Source organism: Mya arenaria, chromosome 15, assembly GCF_026914265.1.
Source record: "Mya arenaria isolate MELC-2E11 chromosome 15, ASM2691426v1".
NCBI lineage: Eukaryota > Metazoa > Mollusca > Bivalvia > Myida > Myidae > Mya > Mya arenaria.
The window spans coordinates 50875079-50897760 of NC_069136.1; the positions used below are offsets into that span (position 1 = coordinate 50875079).

General features: G+C 34.6%; 2 protein-coding genes across 2 annotated transcripts; both read right to left on the bottom strand.

Moving 5' to 3' along the window:
- Window positions 1-1102: 1102 nt before the first annotated feature.
- On the bottom strand, window positions 1103-13427 carry LOC128220198 (P2R1A-PPP2R2A-interacting phosphatase regulator 1-like). Its single transcript, XM_052928479.1, has 10 exons — window positions 12807-13427; window positions 12352-12436; window positions 11695-11777; window positions 11134-11188; window positions 10342-10461; window positions 9895-9986; window positions 8909-8970; window positions 7559-7664; window positions 6990-7135; window positions 1103-6602 (listed from the first exon to the last, which is right to left on the bottom strand). The coding sequence occupies exons 1-10, from the start codon at window positions 12998-13000 to the stop codon at window positions 6469-6471; spliced, it is 1077 nt and encodes a 358-aa protein (XP_052784439.1). The 5' UTR covers window positions 13001-13427; the 3' UTR covers window positions 1103-6468.
- Window positions 13428-18950: 5523 nt separating this feature from the next.
- Window positions 18951-22682, bottom strand: LOC128219464 (monocarboxylate transporter 3-like). The gene is made up of 5 exons (XM_052927274.1): window positions 22568-22682; window positions 21859-22002; window positions 21276-21422; window positions 19480-20715; window positions 18951-19220 (listed from the first exon to the last, which is right to left on the bottom strand). The coding sequence occupies exons 1-5, from the start codon at window positions 22680-22682 to the stop codon at window positions 19075-19077; spliced, it is 1788 nt and encodes a 595-aa protein (XP_052783234.1). The 3' UTR covers window positions 18951-19074.

The following is a 22682-nucleotide window of genomic DNA, read 5'->3' on the forward strand; positions in this document are numbered from 1 at the left end:
ATTGAAACAATAATATTATTTGTGGTACATCTTATTTGGAAACAAGAGTGCATCTGTTGAGTATTCAATAAAAGATTCCATTCATTTGGTAGGTAAATGCAAGGAATCTAATACTCTTAGCTATTGTAATCAATTTTAAACACTGGAGCTAGAAAACCCGTGTCGCTACGGTTCCCAAAGTTCCTTGAGCCGGAGTTCTTTTTAAGATCGAAGCTAAGAATACAGTTGGTGTCCATTTCCGTAGGCAGAAGACCTAAGGTCATATGTAATACAGTCGAACTTCGCTATGTCGAACTCTGCTATATCGATGTTCCGGTTATGTCAAACTATTTTTTTATTATTTTGGGTAAGGTTCGACATAGCACCGCGCCACGACGGCCATGCTTTTGTACGAATCAGCATGAGGTGAAGAAATTTGATAGAGGGTTATTCCTGTGAAACTATTTTAAAATCTGTCCGGCGTATTCTGAGGAAAAGATTTTCAAAAATTCCATCTATACATATAGCGAAGTTTTACCTTTCGGTTGCCATGGTAACCAGAGTTCTGCTTGGAACTACTTATACTGAAGGATCATTCCTGTGAAGTTTGGTTGAAATTGTTCAAGTCGTTTAGGAGAAGTTGATTGAAGGAAAATGTTGACGACGGACAGACGATAGCTCAGGTGAGCTAGAAAGTTCCATCTATATTTCAAATTTATACTTTATTTCATTTAGGTTCTATCTTAAATACATAAGACATTTGCGTTACAATGACTCCTGTGAAGGGCTGTAACAAATGTTGACATAATGTGTAGCCCCACCAATTTGTTCTTTTAGTGTATGTTTAATTTGTAGGTCTTGTTTGTATGTTTACAAGAGAACAATAAAATATAATTAAATTAAATGTATAAATGTAGTAACTAATTAGTTTATCACTTGGGTAAACGTCTAGTGGCATATATTAGTAAAACAAGCCATCCAAACAGCTCGAAAAGAGTCATGGCCCTTAAAATCTGTACTTAGCACCGCCAAATTTGTATAGCCAAATTTGTATAGCCGCCAAAATAACAACACTTTCAACATAGCACGAGAACAGGGAAACAACAGTGCCAATCAATGGTCATTTATTTTACATAAACATTGATTTTACATAACTAAATATTTAACAACAATATTTACATAATTATCACGGCTCATTCACAATTCCAGTTATTACAAAAATAGGGCATGGTATTTACAAACATTTTTGGTAACTAATTGGAGACAAATAATAAACAATACCTTATATGGTACTACCAGTATTTTAAGTTAAGAGAAAAATAACAGAAAAAAGTAAAAAAAAAATCAAATTCATGTACAATTATTGATAAATTCAACAACAAAAGCCAACATGGTTTATCAGCCACTGATGGTCACAAGATATCTAGTAAAAACGATAATACATGTACATAAGATCTAGCCAAACAGAAGACATGCTTATGTTTTTATATTATAATACACATTCAATACATAAGGTTAACCTTATTTCTGTGCGTTTGTCTCTTGTATAAGGCCAAATTCACATTATCATCGATGAAAGTTCAAAACCTCAAAAATATGGAAAATAGGGCGTTCCATTTCTGAAATATTATTTTCACAGTACATTGTATGAATAAATGTTTTCAGAAATACAAAATACAGTACACATACTGAACACTTACACATGCGTTATAGCACTATAAATTTCACCTGAAAGAATGTAAAGTACTTCTACTTACAAATTGAAATTAAGGTCAGCTCATAGTAGCATGTAACCAGATTCCTAATGAGTATTGTAAGCACATTTTAAGAAAAAACATGTCAGAATTCCAGTTACTATGCTAACATTGAATACAGTTTCATTCAGAGTAAAAAGCATATGAAGTATTTAGATATGCTTTGGCCAGAGAAGAAATAGTTTTAAGATAAGATTCTCAACACCTGTCCCAAAACACTGATGTTTTACTTACAAAAATATGTTCTTAAATTTAGTGGTTGTAAATGGGGAAACAATTCAACATTCCACACACTTTTTAATAGTTTTACAATACACCTACCTGACACATTTTTAAAAAGATGAGAATCCATTAAATATTTTTATCTGACCTTTCATGCAAATACTGTTGAATGAAAAATGGTCACGTTTTAATGCCATTTAGAAAACGACCACAGTTTGAAAGAATACATTGATCAACAAAAAAGCAATGGCTTTATTTTCAAAATATATTCTAACCCAATACTTCACCAGGGTATACACTCACAACACAAAGTATAACTTCACGAGTTCCTAGTTCCAGCTAGGCGGTGAACAAGTACAAAGCAAAATAATAACAGAATGAGGCCACAATTAACAAATAGTTTGTTTCACGTTTCCCGACTCAAAAAACAAAACAAAACCTGTTAAGGTTGATTATTTTTAGCCCACTCCAGTGGTCATATTTTTTGTTTTTCATAACGGAATTTAGGGTAAAGCTCTATCATAGCAATTTTGAACATTTCAATGGCCATAATCCAGTCATGCATGGGCTGATCTGGCTGGTTTAGGAAAGGAACCGAGCTCTCATGGATAACTAACAACTGTTTAAGTTTGATTAAGATACAAGCCAAACGGAAGACTACCTTGCATTCACAAAACCTCCCTACCTACACACTCCTTAAATATGGGTCGGGAAACACCAAACAAACGATTCATAAATTATGGCCTGATAACAGACATTTACAGGTTACAACTTTTATACCCTATGCCTTCCCCCAACCCATCCTACAAAACAGGTTTGTGGCACTAAGAAATATCCTCAGCATAACCACATGTATAACAATAACTGATTGAATCATTCTTCATAATCATAAATGAATAACCAAAATATGAAAATGGTCTAAAAAAGATGTTCAATCAAGAATCATGTTAATTTAAAGGAACTAGACTCCAGACGGTCCAAAAATGGCAATTACAGTATTTCCTCAAAACAAGCCTGGAATTGTCAATGCAAGCTAATAGGAGGGTGATAATACATCATTTTTCATGATTAAAAGAATAAATGTAACAATAATGTTGCTGTCTCCTCTGAGTTTCCCTGTTTGAAAATAGCACATAATTGTTTCCCAGTTAAAATCATATCTGTTTAAGAGTACAGATAAAAATACCAATGCTATTTTAAACTGACTGGGATTTACGTGGTCAACAAAATAACTTAAATTGGAATTGGAAAAATGCGCAAAACTGTGACAGATACATGTGTCATAAGCCATGTTATACATCAGAACTTAAGATTCATTGCGTTGTTATTACAACAATGTCAATTTTATGTTTTTGATAATTTTCTTGTTTTCTTGCAATTGTATCATCTGGTGTCTAGTCCCTTTAACACACCATTTCAAAATTACAAATGACATATTCTCAACTGGAAATAATACTTGATTTCTGGGCAAGACATTGTTAAAATATTGCAACTAGATAGTTGTTAAATAAGTTTTATAATACTTGTGACTTTTTAAAAAAGACATTTTATAGCATTTCCTTAAATAACTTGTAATGCCTGATTTTCCTTGTATGAAATATCTACTCTAATAACAATCAAGCACACTTTAGTAAGCTAGAAACAGCTTCAAAAATATCATGAAAATCAACAACTGTTGATTATCTTAATTTTGCAAGGTCCTTTTAGAAATATTTTAAATTTCACGAGATCATTTTAGATTTTTTTTTAACTTAAAAGTTCCTAATCAATCTTAATCATTTCTACATGTTAATTAATATTCCACTATGTTTTTAATGTCTATACATTTGAAATCCATAATTACTTAAAAATTGGAAGCTTTAATGAGGACATGTTAAAATTAAACACTGGTGTTGCTTAGCAAATTTTGAGTATTAATAACATATGCTAAAATTCTGGCAACTATTTACCCCCCACCCCCTCTATATTATATTTTACATATTCTTAAGTACATAAAGAAGTCAAAAACAGACTTTAACATATTTGTTTGAATATTTGGCCAAGCAATCTGCGTAACCTACCAGTATGTACATGTACTAGTATGTTGAATTGTACAGTGATAACAATGTATTTATCACTAAAGCTTATACACATAACAGTCACAGCAAAAAATGAACACTTTCAGCTTAAATGAAATAATCAATATCTCTAAATTACAATCGGCAAATGTACTTCAGGATTTAATGTTTAAGAATTGCAGTTCATCGCTGTATGAAATTATTTGGTTGGTGCAAGATTGGATTATACTAAATATTTCAGCTTGATTGTGACGAAAACTGATAGCTTGAAACATCACTATCTGTTTCCGGGGCAAAAACCAGTACCATGTACTTTTTTGAGGACATGAGAAAGTACCCCTGGTGGAGATCGAACCCACAACCTCTTGACTGAGAGGTGGACTCCTAGACCACTAGATCACTCTCACCCTTGAGGGCAAGGTTAGCAAAGGATTAAACAATTATCCAGGCACTGAGCTAATGTTTTCATACAGAGATGAACTTAAATTCTCAAATATTAAATATTTATATTTACACTCAACAATTGCAAAATTTCTATACAATAATTCTAATAAAACATTGAAAAATAATGCTTCACAGACATTTATGCATCAGGGCTATTACAGTAAAACATATTACCCACGAGGGAAGGCAATTGTTTAAATAGTATATGGGTGGGTTTCTTTTTTCACTAATTTTGACCCCAAAAGGGTCAATTTGCTTCTGTCAGGGCGTGGTACATTTTAAAAGTGCACAAATGGGCGAAGTCTGGGAAATTTAGGCGACCACTTCGCCCAAGTCGCCCCCTCGCGAGAGCCCTGCCTCCCCCCTGGAGGTTATATGTTTAAAAGTGCCTTATATGTTTAAATGGAAAAGCCCTCATATGAAATCGGCTGTTTGAACAGTGATAGCGTCAATGAGGTAATGGTTTTATCGACATTCTTTTAACCGCGATAAAACTTCATTTGACCAATCGCAAGCGTTGTCAATTGACCAATCACACGGCATCGTTTTTTTAGTAGGAGAGGTATTTCAGATGTTGCAGTCATCAGAATATGAATACAATGAAATGATAAATGCGCATCAAAGAAATCGCCACAAAAAAGTATATATTTACAAATGAACCTGATTTTACTATAAATCAATAGCCTATAAACACTTCAGGCAAAACTGTAATACATACATGATGTTTAAGCAACTCTCGTTAACAAAATATTTTATTTAATTTGAAGGTAACATGTGTTTTAATCGATTTGACGCCTTAATCAGATAACAACTGCCCTCGATAGTTATCATATTTATGGTTCAATTTAATGTGCATTTGTGTATTCAAGTTTTTTTTATATGACTAGTATAATGGTACATTGCTTTAACATTCATGAATATTTATATGAGGGCAGATTGGCAGAAAATAGGGACAATATGTAAGGTTTCATTTGGCTTTTTTTTCTGTTTAAGACACCTTTATGATCATATAATATTTTCTTAAATACAACATAAAGGGTGGGTGCTTCAGTTTATTTTGTTTAAGACTGAATTTAAAGTATTATGGAAGTTATATTATATCTAATATAATAATTTTAAGTGACCAACATGCATGAATCAGTTTTGTCTGAACATTTATTGCCATTAATTTACAACTTCATATGACCATCCCTTGATCTATATGTACATAACAATGACACAAATTCTCTGTAAAATCATTAACTAACAGCACTGAATCTATTTAACGTCATCTTAATGCCAGAACTCAATACTTGCTTCTATTTCTTTATGCAGTTATTGCATTCAGTAGACAATATATACTGACACGCATATCGTAAGTAGCACATTTAAAGAAACAACAGCCAGACTTGAAAACTATTAGGAACTTTCATGATCTTAACACACATAGTGGCATTCAACATGGCAGTACAACTATGTATCACTGATATTTCCAGGTATTTGTAAGTTAAAGTTAACATGCTAAGGGTTGATTTCTCAAAACTAATTAAGTCTGTTATAATATGATTACGCTAAGCTCACTATTTTTGTTCTTCTAAAATTTGTAAAGTATTTACTTTCTTGGAAGTTATTTTTAATAACTTTTTATTGGAGTTATCAGTCTGATAACCAAGAAAAACTAAGTTTTATTGAATAAAATCAGGTTAAGGTTTTGCTTAACAAAATATAAAGCTACTTAAGTCTATTAAGCTTAAGAAGTTTCCAGAAATCAGGGTCGGTACTGCAACTATTGATACATGTACGTTCACAGAAGTGCATGTATGCATGAATTGCTGTATAGATGCAAAAGCAGTAATATATGTTGACATACAAAAACAACAACATTCTAAGATCAATTATAAACAACAATAGTTAAACAAATCAGAAGTCCTAATAGCTACCAAGTCTTAGAAATTCAAAAGATAACAAATATCAAGGGTAACAACTAATAATCAAGACCAGCCTCCCAGATCTCCCTGTCCAGCAAGCCTGTGTCACAAGTGGCTGGAGTAAGTATGTACAACGCCGTGGGAGGGTCCCTGAGCCGCGGTCAGGAGAAGACCCGATGAACTTGACTCCCCAACCTCGGACATGTCCGTAGACTCTGTCACATCAGACGTCTCTGAATCTGTGAAAGTATGTAAGGTAAAGTAAGAAAGTGTGTTATAGGTACCAGTACATATCAAGCATAAAATGAGTTTTATTTTAGTGCATGTACTGTGGAATCAGGATGGATGGCATTTATCACAAGATTAAATGTTAGGGTTTTTCAAGGTTTTAAAAAGGACACAGTGCTGCAGAAGAGGGGTGAATACCATTTTGTTATCAAATTTTCATTGTACAAGGATATTCAAGAAGTTTATATACCAACAAAATATTATACTTGTCCTAGTCTTCCAGTTTTTTTTTTTATTAATTGCAACTGAGAATGCAATAAACGTTCTAATTTGAATTTGCTGAAAAATATAGAAAAATAATTTAAAATCTTTCAAAATGGCACTGCTATATTTTGTACCTGTGGTTTGCATCTCTTGTGTATCCTGTAGGGGCATGAAGAACATGTTGGGCTGCATGCCGGAACTCAGCCTGGCATTATGTATACTGGCCGCACGGGGAATTGTCTGCTCAGGGCTGCTTCCTTCACAACTGCTTGATGATACACTGAAAAATACCCAAACTTTTAATGTATAAACATTGAAAATACCAGGGTTATATCGAATATATGGTTATATTGAATATACAAAGTATGTTTATATCCCTTGGAACTCACTAAATCCTTGTGTATACAGGCTGCATAGAGAACCTTTTGCTCAGAGGTACTTCCTAGTCCACCTTAATGGCTGTCAATGAGTTTATTGACCATTTTATGATTATGGCAGACTCGAAACTGTGATATGTAAGAATTGTCAAAATAATAAAAAAAGTGTCCTTCAACACTCAATAATGAAGTTCGACTAAAGTATTGGGTGGGGCATGCTTGTTACCTTATAAACCTAACAATTCAAACATCAGAGTGAAGATTTGTAAAGTGTGATCTAGTTGTTGAACTAAGGAATAAGGATACTGGAATATGTGTTCTGATACCTGTGAGCCAGTGGATGTGGCAGGAGTCTGTCCGGGGTGCTGGGCCCGGTGTGGAACTTCTTGGGCGGGCTCATGTAGTCCAGTCTGCTGTCTCCGTCAGGCTCCACTGCAACACAATGACATTTAGATGATTTATATACATTTCAGATATTGTGAATTCACGTTGAGCAATGCAATAAATAATTCAATGCAACAGTCACGTATACATGTATATAAAATTATAAAGGCAGGAACACATCACCCAGCTTAAGTGGACACCAGTCTACATGATGCAAGCGCTCATGTGTAAGGTTTAAGCTAAAGTGTTGCACATGGTCCTTTTTTGTAAGAACCTTTCTGCCTCTAAAGACCAGCATGTTTTCCCTTCTTCCTTCATATAATTGAACGCTTATGGTAATAAAATATTTCTTTAATTTAAACTTACTTATTGTGACAAGTTATTACAACATTATACCAATAACTCTCTTTGGCACGATGTTATGCAAATTATGGTGTTGTGTTGTGGGGGAAACCAGAGTACTGCGAGGAAACCTTCTTGTCCAGCCTACTGACCACAAACAATACTCATATGGGCCTCGATGGGGCATCAAACCCGGATTGCCTTAGAATATTTCTTTAGTTTTGTTTTTAAGTTTATTATATGATTATAAACAAATTCATACAAAATTAATATGTTTAACTGCTTCAACCAAACACCTACACATTTTTATTGAAAGTTCATAATATATACATTCTCAACAGCATTACATACAATGTTTCCTTTTCACCATTAGTACCCTGTCTTTTTTCTACAGCATCCTGCCTATTTTAAAACCTGGCTAAAACCCCTTTGACATGACACGTATATGAACAAAAATTTACACACATCCCCAGACCCAAATGATTAAGAACAACCCTATTTTCTGTCCATGGTGTTTCCCGAACTACTAGTTCTGGACTTTACTTAGAGAACTATAAGGCCATAACATTAGGTTTGGTTAGGGATAAATAAGGTAGGTAGGCTTTTTATCTTTCTTTTTTTCTTATTTTTTATTAGGCTTTATGTAAAAATGTTATTGTCATCAGTTGGTAATTGTGTTAAAGTAATCAGTATATATCAGTGTTTATCGGTGTATAGCTTTTTAAACTACATATTAAAACACATTCACACATTTTTATTTAACCAATAAACTATTAAATTGTTAGGGTTGGCACTTTTTTGTAGGTAGGGTTACCCGAACCAGAAGTGAAACCTCAGATTAACCCTTAGTTATTATTGTTATAAACCTAAATGTATTAATTATGAATTTATCTTAATTTTTTCTTTATGGGTAATGTGCGTTAATTCAGACCACGTAAACAAATACTTACATTTTCTCTTTCCCAAGGGGCTTGGCCTTATTAACGTTCCAGACGTTATTGGGCTGATACTCCTGTAAAACAACAAATATTTAGCAATGGAAACATTTAACAATTAAAATACATATATCTACATTACCATCATTGTAGGCTTCTGAACACCCAACTCATTTATTAAAACATTCAAATCAACAGGGTAGTATATTTTGTATGACCTTATAAGCTTAATTCAACTTCGAGGTTTTCCTATTGGTTGTTATGATGAATTACATGGTAGTTTTTTTAACAGGGTCATTAGTGTATAATTCTGACTATTTGACAGCTGTCTCAATACCTAAGCTAATAGCATGCCTATACACATGTTCTTAGGCAACAGATACACTTGACGTATACACCATATATAATATATTAATGCATACAGGTCAGGATCAGGTTAATTTGTTCTGACAATAAAATAATTGTTTTGGAAAAAAATGTACTTTTGAATAAATCGAAAAACTGTTACTCAAAAAACATCTGATGGATATTCAAGCTTTATTGGAAATAAGATCTGCAGCAAGAACATGACAAATGCCCCCAATTAGGCCTTGTCAGTCAGGTAGCTAATGATGACAATTTATCTTTTACATTTAAAAAAACAGTTTAAAAAAAGTGGAATAAAGAATATTGCTATGATATTTTTTATTGGGCAACATTTAAAGTCAAGTTTGACCTTTAATATGAACGCCTGAATGATACATGGAACATACATTCTCTTGCTGCTCTACTCATTCAGTGCAGCATAAATGAAATCAGATTTAAAGTTAATGCTAGAAAAAAACATGATTGTAACTGACAGACTGATGGATAAAAAGTGTGACTTCTCCTATCTGGGATATACAAATTGACATGGTTTGCAACAAAAATATGAGTGGATATACTTTATCAGCATAGATAATATTATATCCTCTTTTCTTAAAAACAATCAAATAACACTAAGCAAATGAGTGTATCCTTACCTGCTAAAAGACTTTCTGGTTGGACTAGGGCTTGGACTAGGTGTAAATGTGTGGTTCTTTATCTGTGCCTGCATCGATGGCGAAAAACATTGCTGAAATTTGAAAAACATCAGGGTGAATCAGAACAGAAAAACCTTACCTTATTTACTCCCCTTACCTGATTAACCTGTCCCAGAGGGAAGATGGAGTACCTTTTACGTGACATTGTAAAGATTTAGAGAAAGACCTACAGTCAAAACTTGCTATGTTGAACTAAATTATCTCGATGTTCTGGTTATGTTCAACTTTTTCCGAATGTTTTTGGTATGGTTCAACATGTTTTGTATTTAAATTATAACAAATGTTTGCTATCTCCCAGTATTTCCCCGGGTCCCAACAAAGTTGACATGGCAAGTTTTGACAGTATTATAAATTTGTAGATGAACCCACAATATTACTCCAACCTACCTTGCCTGTTCTTGTGGGCGATGGAGCACCTATAATCATGGTGGGAGATGTGAAAATGTGGAGACTCTCGGAGAATGATCTTGGTCGTCGGTGTGTACTGTCTGCTATCATTGGCTCATCCTGAACATTTAGACAAGTAGTATACTGCATGTGGGAAACAATTAAGATCATGGTTTCCTTTCATACAATACAATGCATTAAGGTTAAGATTAAGAGAATCTTTAGTCACAATTTGCAATGTTTTATTGGTTAAGTAGTGACATAATTCTTTAAGTTTGTACATTGAGTGATAGCCACAGAACCTCCTATCTACATTAGTTTACCATTCAGGGAAATGTAGTTTTAATTGGGCTTTGATCCATAAAAAATCTATATACTTTTTGTATTTCATATAATTTGTTTTATCAAAGCATACAGAGATTAACGATAAATTTTAACAATATATGGTCCTGCTAATCATACGGTGATTCCTGTAGGTTTTTACAATTATTTTTAACTGCTTTATTAATAAATAAAGATTCAAAATGCCGAAATAAGTACATGGGTAGCACGTTTATTTATATTCAATAGTCAATACTTCGTAAAAATCCTAAACAGGTTTCATTATCCTTACTACCCCCGGTAATACTTATTGTACGTTTTACATGTTTCATTACAAATACTTAGTAAACATCCTTTAAACAGGTTTCATTATCTTAACCAGTACTTAGTTTACATCCTAAACAGGTTTCATTATATTAACCTATTTTCTATACACCCTAAACTGGTTTCATTACCCTAACCAATACTTACTATGCTGATTTTTTCATTCCATGAGTTTGATATCTGTATTGCAGAGCGAATTTCTCTGAAATAAATGACATACAGTACTGTTTAAACATTTAACCAAAAGAATAGATTGGAAAAGGTTACAAGTTAGTTCTATAAAACCTTGCTATATATTGGGACGAGTGTTCAGAGCATTGTTAAAGTTAACAACATTGTTAACAGAATCGTTGTTAACTGCTAAAAGTTCTGTGGTACTTTAACATATATTGAGACAATTGATCTATGCTTGTTTTATCAAAATATTTCAGCACATTAAAAAAATATTTCACCTTTAAAAGTTAGCGATCATGTTGTTAATCACATTGTTGATTTTGACAAAGTGCTGAACAATCTGCCAAATGTAATTTAAATAATTTAAAGATAACAGAAAATCACCACTTAGCTTTTAAACTGCTACATTGTAAGTGTTGCAACCAATGGACTATGAACTTTATCATTCAAATTGTAACAATTAAATTCAAATTGCCATATTGACATAAAATTGTTCCAACTGACTTAATTTATAAATGATGTTTTTAATCAAACCTTTCTTTTTGTATGTCTCTGACCACGATCTCACTCTCTTCATGCTTCAGTTGATTAAGCCTATCAGCAATTTTAACCGGTGTCTAAAATGCAATAAGTTATTATCAGTTCAAAAGTGAACTAGCATTATTATAATTTTATATTATGGTTCCATCTTTAGTCAAGCCAACAAAGACACTAAATTTTTCATATTATTAAAAATATGCAATATGAAACTTAAATTGCTGTATGGCTCGACAATTCCGCCACTTCCAGTGTAAGGATTGAAAAGTTTTGGCGAAACATGCATGAATCACTGTTAGATTAGATTTCAATGCAATACATGATGTGCGGAGATATTAACATAAATGTGGTTACATGCGCGAATCAACGGACAAATCACATCCCTGGATGTGTGCTTGCACGCAAAACCTTAACCAAGGGGTGACGCCGATGCCGACGCTTGGGTGAGTAGTATAGCTCTCCTTATTCTTCGAATAGTCGAGCTAAAAAATGGGTTACTTATCCGAACATTCTAAACAACCTCTCCAGACTTTTGTAAAAAAAAAAACAACAACATGGAGGCCATTTGTTTTCTACAGAGGCTGCAGGGGATAAGAATCTAAGGACATTTTTTCTAGCTTTGATGTTGGTACAGTGTTATATATTAGCACATACCAAGGCAGCATTATGAAGGGTCATAGAGCTTGAACTAAACCTTCTTGTTCTTTGAGAGTCCGCTGAGGTGAAAGTGTTTGGTGGACTGAAAAATAGCACATACCTTTGAAAACTTTCTGATAAAAGTTCAAACAAATGATCGATCGAACAAAAAATATATATACTCATATATTTTTCTACTCTTCGTAAACAGCACCTAGATGGTGCCACTAACTTTTGTACCATATTCTTAGCAGTCTCTTTATCTTTATATTTAAAATTTTGCCTGCCCTTGACAAATGCTACAACTATGAAAATTTCAAGGATCGATCAGCTTCAAAAATGGAATACAAATAAATGTAGATCATTTTTATTACTCTCAACTGTCAACAGTGCGGTACCAGTTATGACTATTAACAAACGGCAGATAAAATATATTCAAAAAGAAAATATCATGCCTGTTTAAAATGATTTACCTGATTTCAAGAGCTGAGGTAGACACAAGAATATTTATCATTGGTGCACTGCTTGAACGCTTCAGCGCGCCTGGAGCTGGAATACCATTGCCATTCATAGCACTTTCAAGGTCATGGCTGTGTAACCCATGATGTGGATTTGGGTTATGAATTGGAGTTGAAATGTTGTTTGATGAAGGTGGGTCAACCTCCATCTTCGTTTGTTGTTTTTTCCCACAAAATGATAAACCAGTTCCAAAATTTATCCAATCAGACCCGTGTGAGCAGAATGACTCATTAAACAAAATAACAACATTTTGAGTTCTGTACGGATTAATCAATTCACAGAATCTTTTCTTTGATATGCATTTATTTATGGTTTGTCACTGTAAAAAGTAGGTTGACCTCAAATTAGTTTACGTTCCAATCTGCTCCGGTTTCGAGGTGTCAACATTTGGTTCGGTTTGCGTCTGAAATGAGGCAAAGTCACCACTTAATATCAAGAAATATCGAACGGTTCTAGTCCATAGACCTTCCCTCAGATACAGATATGCTTTCGTTGCATGAATACGGCTTTATTTTTGCATTTATCTTCTTTTTTGGCTGGCCCATTTATCGTGAAAATACACTTCCTGCGCAAAAATCTTGCCCTAGTGCCCATGAAATGATGACGTATACAAAAATGGTGCACTTTTCTGTGGCGAAGTATAATTCGCCTCGACAAAATCCATCTAAAAATTAATGCGCGGTAAATTTGAATGTCAGGGGCGTAGCTAGTCCTCTATTCATGTGGATTCAAAATTGTGCTAAGGGGGTTCGGGGGCATGCCCTTTCGAAAAAAAAATAAAAAAAACCTTGGTGCATATTGATGCATTCTGGCTATTCTATTGTGCTTTATTTGATACTGGAAAATGGACAGTTTTAGAATCATGTAGTCAAGTATGCAAACTGCAATTGTTTCGGGGATTTTTTTTAGTCAGAATCATGTGGATTCAGCTGCGTACTCGCGTAAAGACAGCTACGCGCCTGAATGTAGTGGAAGCTCGACTCGTCGCGACATGCAGGGGCGAGTCCAGGATTTAATGTTAAGGGGCGTAACTTAGGGGCGTAACCTTTTGACTTGTGCCCCTTCCTCCGAACCCGAATTGTTCGGTTTTAAGTGTTGACTGGGGATTTGGCCCAAGGGCGTAGCTAGCCGTCTATTCACGTGGATTCATTATTGTGCTAGACCGTCCTAATGCCCTCTCGAAATATTTTGAAAACTATGGTGAAATCTGGTGCATTCTGTGCGTTCTGATGTGATTTATTTAATACTGGATAAATGTACAGTTTTAGGATCATGTAGTCAAGTACGCATACTGCAACTTTTTTTGTCATAATCATGTGGATTCAGCCGAGTAATCGCGTAAACTCCCCAAAATATTTTTTTTAACATTTTCTAGTCCGAAAAATTTGGTGCATTTTGGGCGTATTTCTTTACTCTGACAAATATATATTGAAATAAAAAGTAAACTTGGGCGATGTTAGGGGGAGGGCGTGCGCCGGGTGCCGAATCAACCCTAGGTCCGCTAGTGACATGTGCTTGTACCACAGGCAATAATATCGGCCACGGGGTAATATTCTGGCCTACCCCGGGCTCATGCAAGACAAGTCATTCAATAAGTATCAATATAGGTCACACGTGTATACGCCTTAGAGGGTCTATGTGCATGAGTTATGTACGGCGATTAATATTGCTTGACGTCAGGGACCGCATTCATAAAATAGCTTCTTAGTGCAAGGGACAAAAAATTGTGGCTCGGAAGGCAATGTCTACAAATAAATGTGTTGAATTTATCCTCATTTTTCGTATTTTCTCGGCAAATATGGCATATCTCTGCTTGTTGTAACCGTACTCTCATGTATATATTGCTACCTTCCAAATTTCATGGTTATTACTCGACTGTACACGTTTCCTGGCCGATTTTTTGTACCTTAGCCCCCCATTTTGTTTAATGCAAGCACATTACCCATATTTTGGTGACAATGCAAACAACCTTCTGCATCATTTCAGTGTGTCCAACTATTAATAATGTGCTGTAAAATTAACTAGACACATTTATTTGTAAACATTGCCTTCCGAGCCACAATCTGTTCAATAGCTTTTTTATCTTTAAAGTTATGATACCAAACTAAGATGTCGATTGAAGAATATGTTTTCCCCACACACTGGAGGCATTCATTTTTCAAAATTATAAAAAAGTCTACTTACCAGGCAAAACATGGTCACAGAATCGATATTTATCAATCCAAATTCGCCATTGTGTTTGCCATGAAACATTTTTCTCACTTAATGTTTGCCAGAAATGAAATTACGTCCTCCCCCTTGTTAGTGGGGGGTTTCAAATAAGTAAAAACTTTTTAAAAGTTTTTAACATCGGACCTTTGAAATTACCCTTTATTTTTTCCGTCAAATATTTGAAGGCCCAACCTAAACCTTTTTTTTACATTTCTTACGAAACATCTTTGGTAACAAAAGCAACATCTGTCAAAATATGGGTTTTCAATCTTTTTAATTTTATGTCTCTAATCGTTTTGGTGATTTTCTTGAATTATAGTGTTCTTTTAACTGTTGCTGGACATCCAGTAAATACCTTACTTTTGGACTGTAATATTAGGATATGCTTTCTAATTTCGACAATGATATACATGTGTAGCTGCCATTTCTTAGTGTGTATTATTGAACTCACTGGAAACTTAGTCAGTCATTACTGGGCCGGTATTCATAAATTTATCGCGGTCCCCTGAGTCTTATCTCGGTCCCCGCAGTTTTATTGTATTATATACACTAAAAATATATCTGGTTCGTAATTCAAACTAAGTCGAACTGTTAATTAAGTTGGCGGAATTTAATAAAGTTGATTAAGTACAACACCATATTTTACATTGTTAGAACTATTTCGAATGACAAGCTGCGAATTTTTGTGTTCGACCTGGGAGTAGGATTTGTTATTGGTCCCAAATTATACTTCATTCGGTACACCTCGGCCATTTTCCATAGAAAACAACCTCGGATGTACGCCGGTACATCTGGTGAATTCGGAACTCCTCAGCCATTTTATCGAAAATATCGAAAACATTGTATTTTGACGGTTTATATACTCAAAAAGTGATACATTTAAGTCAGCAGCAAGTAGATCGCGTAGTAATTTTATTTAGCATTTAAGCTTTATGACTTACATGTAACTCCTAGATATCTTAATTATGTTTGCAATAATACACTTCACTGACTATCAATTTAAACTCAGATCAACAAATACAACTCTATAACACTACATTTAATTAATGATATAAATAAAAATACGAACTATTTCAACTGATGTACCGGCATACATCCGGGGTTGTTCTCGATTAAATTGGATGAGGAGTTCCGAATGCATCTGGTGATTGCATTAATAATTAAGATTCCCTAGAGTAAAGTCCTTCCGTTTAAAATAACTACGCGGTCTACTTACAGCGTAGTTAAATGGAATGATTTCGGACAATGCTATTTGCCGACGATATGGTAATTTTTGACAATACTGTTGAAGAATTACAAAATAGCTTAAATTTGTTGTATGTTTATTGTTTGAAATGGGGACTAGAAGTTAACATGGAAAAGACAAAGATAATGGTATTTCGGAAAAGGGGCAATTTACGTGAAAATGAAAAATGGACATATGACAATAAATATCTTGAAACAGTTGATGATTTTAATTACCTTGGAACAGTTTTAACTACACCGGGTCTTTTGTTTTTGACCAAGAATCCATAGCAGGGAAAGGTATTAAGGCTCTTTATGTAGATATAAATAATACAAAGCATTACAATTTTAAGCCTAGCGTTCTTTGTCAATTGTTTGACGCCTTTGTTGGAGCCACGTTGAATCATGGGTCTGACATATGGGGATTGAGATCCAGCGAATTCATCTTAAATTTTGTAAATATATTCTAGGTGTTAAAGCTGCACTCTCACAGATTGAACGTTTTGACAACTGTTTTATTTTTTGTCTTGGAACGAGCAAATATTTGCTTAAATATCTGCAAAACAGTGTAAAAAGACTGCTGACAAAATATCAGATCACAGATTGTCATATATCCGTTCCAAATTTGATGTTTTATGCATTTTTCTTAACCGTTATTTACGTTTTGTTTTTATTTATAAAAATGTCTTTCAGTGCAGATGCCAAAATGTGGTTGAACTATTTTCAGCACACATTTAGGTGGTTAAACCAAATAAAAAATACCATGAAGGCTCTTGTACAGCAAAGGAATTGTCAGGAAATTAAAATACCACATTTAAATAATGTTAAAGCAGAAACCATTGCAAAAATATGTGTTTTTGGAACTTAAACGTCATAAAAAGTATCAGATTCTCGCTTCCCACATTTGTAAACAACAGATTGGCCGAAGGTTTTCCTTCAATAACTTTTTTATTCCGTAACCTAAACGCATGAAATAAAAAGCCGAGTGAGGCATAGTAATTGTAGAGCCGAATGCGCGCCATGATATTTTTGAAATATATACTTTATACCACTTAACAGGCGAAAACAGGTTCCAAAAATCCAAAAATTCATCATGATTTCGCCGCCATCTTGCATATCAAGCTCCAAAACCTCACTTAAACCCTTGCAGATTCGGAATACGTGTACCCCCCTGCTATTGGTGTCATTTTGAATAATTCTCTTACTGTGACGTTCTTTAAATATTACTGTTAGGAACATAGAAAAATCAACACCTTATGTTAAGACGTTTATTATTACTCACATACGTCACAAAAGAGTGCCAACAAACATTAAAGATGTCTTATCCCTAGAAACGGTTGAGGTAGAAAACGAAGAAGATAGATGTATATCAGCCCTAGTTTCGGATACGTAACGGAGACTTTGTAAACCTGGTTTCCATTAAAGATGCACTCTTACCTACTCCAAAATAAGATGTACAACAACTAATACAATTATTTTAAGTTACCAAAAAGGATGAATAAACATCAAAAACAATGTTTTTATGAAGGATACCGTGTTTAATTTGAAAGAAAGGTCCAGCAAAACGGTATTTTTAATTCATGAGACTATAGATGGTTACTGTAAATCTTTTAGGACCCTGCAGCAGCAGTCATTTAATATTCGTGCATTTTCAGCTATTAAATACATGGTTAGGATCTAATTGTTATCAGTAAATGAGTAATTAATATTTTTCCATAAATGCATTATTCAGTAAGTAGTTAAAGTGACAGTATTATCAAAAATAATACATATACACATGTAAAACAAACATAAATTTTAAGTGATGAATCATCAAATACTTACTAAATAATGCATTTATGGAAAATATTAATTATGATAACAAGATTGTGACCGTGTATTCGATAACTGAAAGCGCAAACATATTAAATGATTGGTGAATGCTAAAAGATTTACTGTGCTCTACTATAGTCTCATCAAGTTTAACCACCGTGTTTTTTGCCCAGTCTTTCAAATTTGACTCGGTATCCTTCATACGAACAATTGTTTTTGACATTTATTCATCTTTTTTTAAATATTAAAACAATATTATTAAGTGTGTTAAGTCTTATTTGTGAGTAAGAGTGCATCTTTAAATAGATCTATCACTCAAACTTCATGTTTGTTATATAGGAGTTTGTATTGATTTTGAATGCGATTGTCACTTTAAATATCACGCGCTCTGGCTGGGACAGGTTTTTATCTCCCACTGCGTCCTCTGGATCATTGAATATAATGATTGTATTACTAAAATATGCAAATATCTTCGTGAACAAAACTCAATCGGTTCCAAATCAATATTCCATAGCAAAACACAATCCATCTATTGTATGTGTGTGTAAGGGGGACTAGATGCACTCCCAAGATTGTCAAACCCGTTACACATTCGTCAGAAAGCTGTGAGAGAGCATAGTGACATGGCGTTGTTGATTAATAATTGGCGGAATGCGTAACTCACATAGATTACAACCTGATTGGCTGACGCATTGTCAAGGCAAACTCTGATGCAGCGAGTGTGTATCGGATGAGTGGCAGAAGGCGGGCCTTTAAACACCCGCGAAAGATGTGTAGGTGCTTTTTTAAGTATGCATTATGTTGTACATGGTTTTAAACGGCAAAAGCTGTGGCCGATCTAAAAAAAAACATTCTGTGCCGATCTTTATTTCCGCAAAGTTCTTCATTTGGGTTAACTGACATCCTTTTCAATGAAGTTTTATTTATAACTAACACAAACTAAATAGCTCTTTTAAATATCATAAACTATTTTCCTTAAACTAAAATATCGTCTTTCTTCAATGACTTTTCGCACTTTGCACCCAATGGTAAAGTCCATATTAGCAATCCTCCCGCAGTGACTGCGCAGGCAATCAACATAAACCCAGATAAATATGAGGAGGACGAATCTCTTAGCAATCCTACAAAAGACAAATGCATAATGTCATTGAAAATATTGTTATTGATTTCATACATCAACTTAAAATATCACACCCATCGCCGGATACCTCCGATATACTACTACGCTAGCCTATTTTTATAAATGAAGAGTAACCGAAAATGTACCGTGATTGCCGACGATGAATAACATAATGTTGCTGAAGCACGTACCAAACTTACATTGAAATGGATATACGGTTAATCTCTTTCATCGATTTTAAGAATGTGATATCGACTTACCTATGATTGGTTGTTCTATAGCTTGACATAACGGCATGACGAGGCCAGTTACTCCTAATGCACTCCCGAGATTGTCAATACCAAGAAAGTCAACCAATACAACCGGGTATAATCCAAAAAACGCCCTTCCAAAGATTCCAAATACTACGCTGTATACAATGAACTCTGTTTTGGTATCTATCAAAGGCATGCAAAACGTCGCTGCTGCTACGATGAGAGAGGTCAAAGAAATGATTTTGAATCTCTTTACGAAGCCTCTATCTGCAAATAAACCCCATGCAACCAAAGCAAAGATGTCGATGAAGCTGATGATGGATATCAGGGAGTCACTATCTGTATCAGATAGTCCAGAGTCCACTGCATGTGGAGGTAGAAACACTTGGATGCTGGACAATGTCACCAGGAGAAATGAGCAGGGTAAGAACAACAACAACGGTGGTCTCTTCATGACACTACAGTTTACACCAAAGTTAAGTTTTGGGCAACACTTGTTTAATTGTGAGTCAGAGGTATTGCTTTCCCTGTCTCCTTTGTCTGCTGCAGTTTCGTTTCCAATTGGACCATCTTTTCCACTGCGATCAAGCATCGATGACACGGACACACACAGTTCAGTAGTTGAAATGGACAAAGAGCTTCCCATAGCATGAGCAAGCGAAAATTTACTGTGCTCCGAAACTGTTCTTACACGTGCATTTTTAAGTTTCAAAGATCTGGAAAGAAACGGGGAAGGTTTACTTTCTGGCAAACATTTTTCTATCTTTGAATTCGTAAGATTTCTGTTATTGCCATTGCTATTGTTAATCAATGGTTTGATTTGTTCTAGATTAACAACACTTTCTTTGCAACCGTTGATGTCTACTTTGGTCTTATTGTTGCATTCTACTGATATTATATTTTCAGCGATTTTTCCGTTTTTATGTGGTCTTCTTTCTGTAATGCTAATTTCATCCTCATGCTGAACATTTTCACAACGACGATTCTTATATGTTTCACCATAAAAACTAAGCGGTCTCATGAGACAGGCCGCAACCAGAACATTGAGAGTTATTCCTCCAATAATTAGCAAAGCACCAGAGAAGCCAAAATTGTTAACAAAGATTCTTATGAGAACTGAGAAAATAAGCCCACCAACTCCTCCCCCTGATACGCTCAGTGCAGTGGCGAAGCTTCTGTTCTTGTTAAAGTATTTGGTTAATAGCGCAGTGGTCGGTATCATCAGGAAACCCTGACCTAATCCTGAAATCGCAAAATCAGTGTGTGTATACCACGTGATAAATTGCGTCATAAATGGTAAGTCGGAAGGCAATATTTTGCTTCAAATGAAGACTTTAAACAAAGATAACTTCACTATTTTTTCACCATTTTAAATGAAACAAAACGCAGTCTACGCCGCTTACGGGGCCCCGCCTTTGTTCTTTTACCAGAGCTTGATTGAGAGTTTAGTTTCTTAAAACACTTCACAATACGGCCGTCTGACGGAGCACTGTCAAAATATTATTTTGGAAACAGGTTTGTCGAAGCTATTTTTGCGACATAGACTGTCCTTTGTTTCATTGAAAATGGTGTTGTAAAAAAAAGTAATCTTTGTTTGGAGTCTTCATTTTAAGCCACATGTTGCCTTCCGACGTAGCATATATGACGTAATTTATCACGTGGTATACACACACTGAAAAATATACATTGAAGTTATAGGTACTGCACCATCTACCCGCGTTATTGAAATTATATACAACAAGCATATTCAAATATTTTAAATCGAATAACATTTGTAAAATGTTTTCGCTGAAGTTTCTTACCGGCCAAACATCCAAGTGAAAAAATGGCGAACTCAACATTTGGGGCAAACCCTGTCAAAATGAACGCCAATGCCAGGAAACAGCCACCAGTGAATACAAGTGTCCGGTGGCTCAAATGCTGAAGACCTACCACGGAGACAAGGATGGCTGAAATATATGGTGTGGATAGTGTAACACAAAGTTATGTTTACACAGCAAACATGAACTAGAATAAAAAACACAACACTAACTTCTTGAAGGACAATCTTACGATAACTATTTTGATATATATTATATGTAATATTTTAATGGGAAAAGGGATGCCTTTCCCCAATGTTTACACGCGATTAAATTAAGAGTAAATATGAGCAAAGAAATTAAAGAATGTCCGAAGTGAGGGTATTTTTTTAGTTTTTTACACAGTAAGGTCGAGACCTGCAATCAGTTATTGGTACACCACATCCGTGAATTGTTAACGACATTGGAATAAATTTGACGTTAAACAAGGTTAATTGATGTAAAAAAAGGCCTCGTTTAGTCCTTGTTTTTGTTCATTGACAGTGTTATGTAGTAATAAAAATGCGTATATAACCAAATTGTGTACATGTTACGCTGTATGTTGTATTGCAAACACTTCCAACAAGAGCTGTGGTTGAGGCCTCAGAGTTAAATTTCCTTTGAAGTTCAATGAATAAAATTCCATAGGTTCTGTACGTTCCAAGGCAGATAGCCATCGTCAGCCAGGAAGCTGAAAGAAGATGTAAACAAGCATTAACATCATAACATTCTAACATGTACTCTTTCTTGCAGTACCACAATTAATGCAAATGTTTTCATTTACCGAAAGCATAAATAATTATCAAAAACAATGGTTCTCATGAAGGATGAAAACACGGTATTTCTAGCATATGAGACTATAGTTGATCACTGTAAATGTTTTAGGACTTGATTATCAGTCATTTAATATTTGTGCGTTTTCAGCTATTAAAGGCCTAGTTTAAGCCTTTTATAAGTGACCCCCCCCCCCCCCCCCCCCCGCCAAAAAAAAACAAAGAAAACTGTGTACAGTACACAACACAGGCATGCATTGTTGAACAAGGAAGGAAAGTAAGGATAATAAACATACCATCAGGCATCAAGCAATAAGCAGAATGGAACGTACAATGTTAACAGGCAGAATGGAATGGACATAAAGTAAAATACAAATGTTATCAAGCATAATGCAATTTTTACCTGAATACCATTCCATACATGTGTTTGCACTGATTTTAAATACTAGTATCACTTTAGAATAACAACATCTAGCAACATACCAAATAACACTATCCATGCCCAGCCCCTGTCCACAGGTAATCCTGTAGTATATGGACACTTTTTGCCCCCTTCAGATTTTTTTCCATTTGCACATGCATTATTTTCTTCACCCAT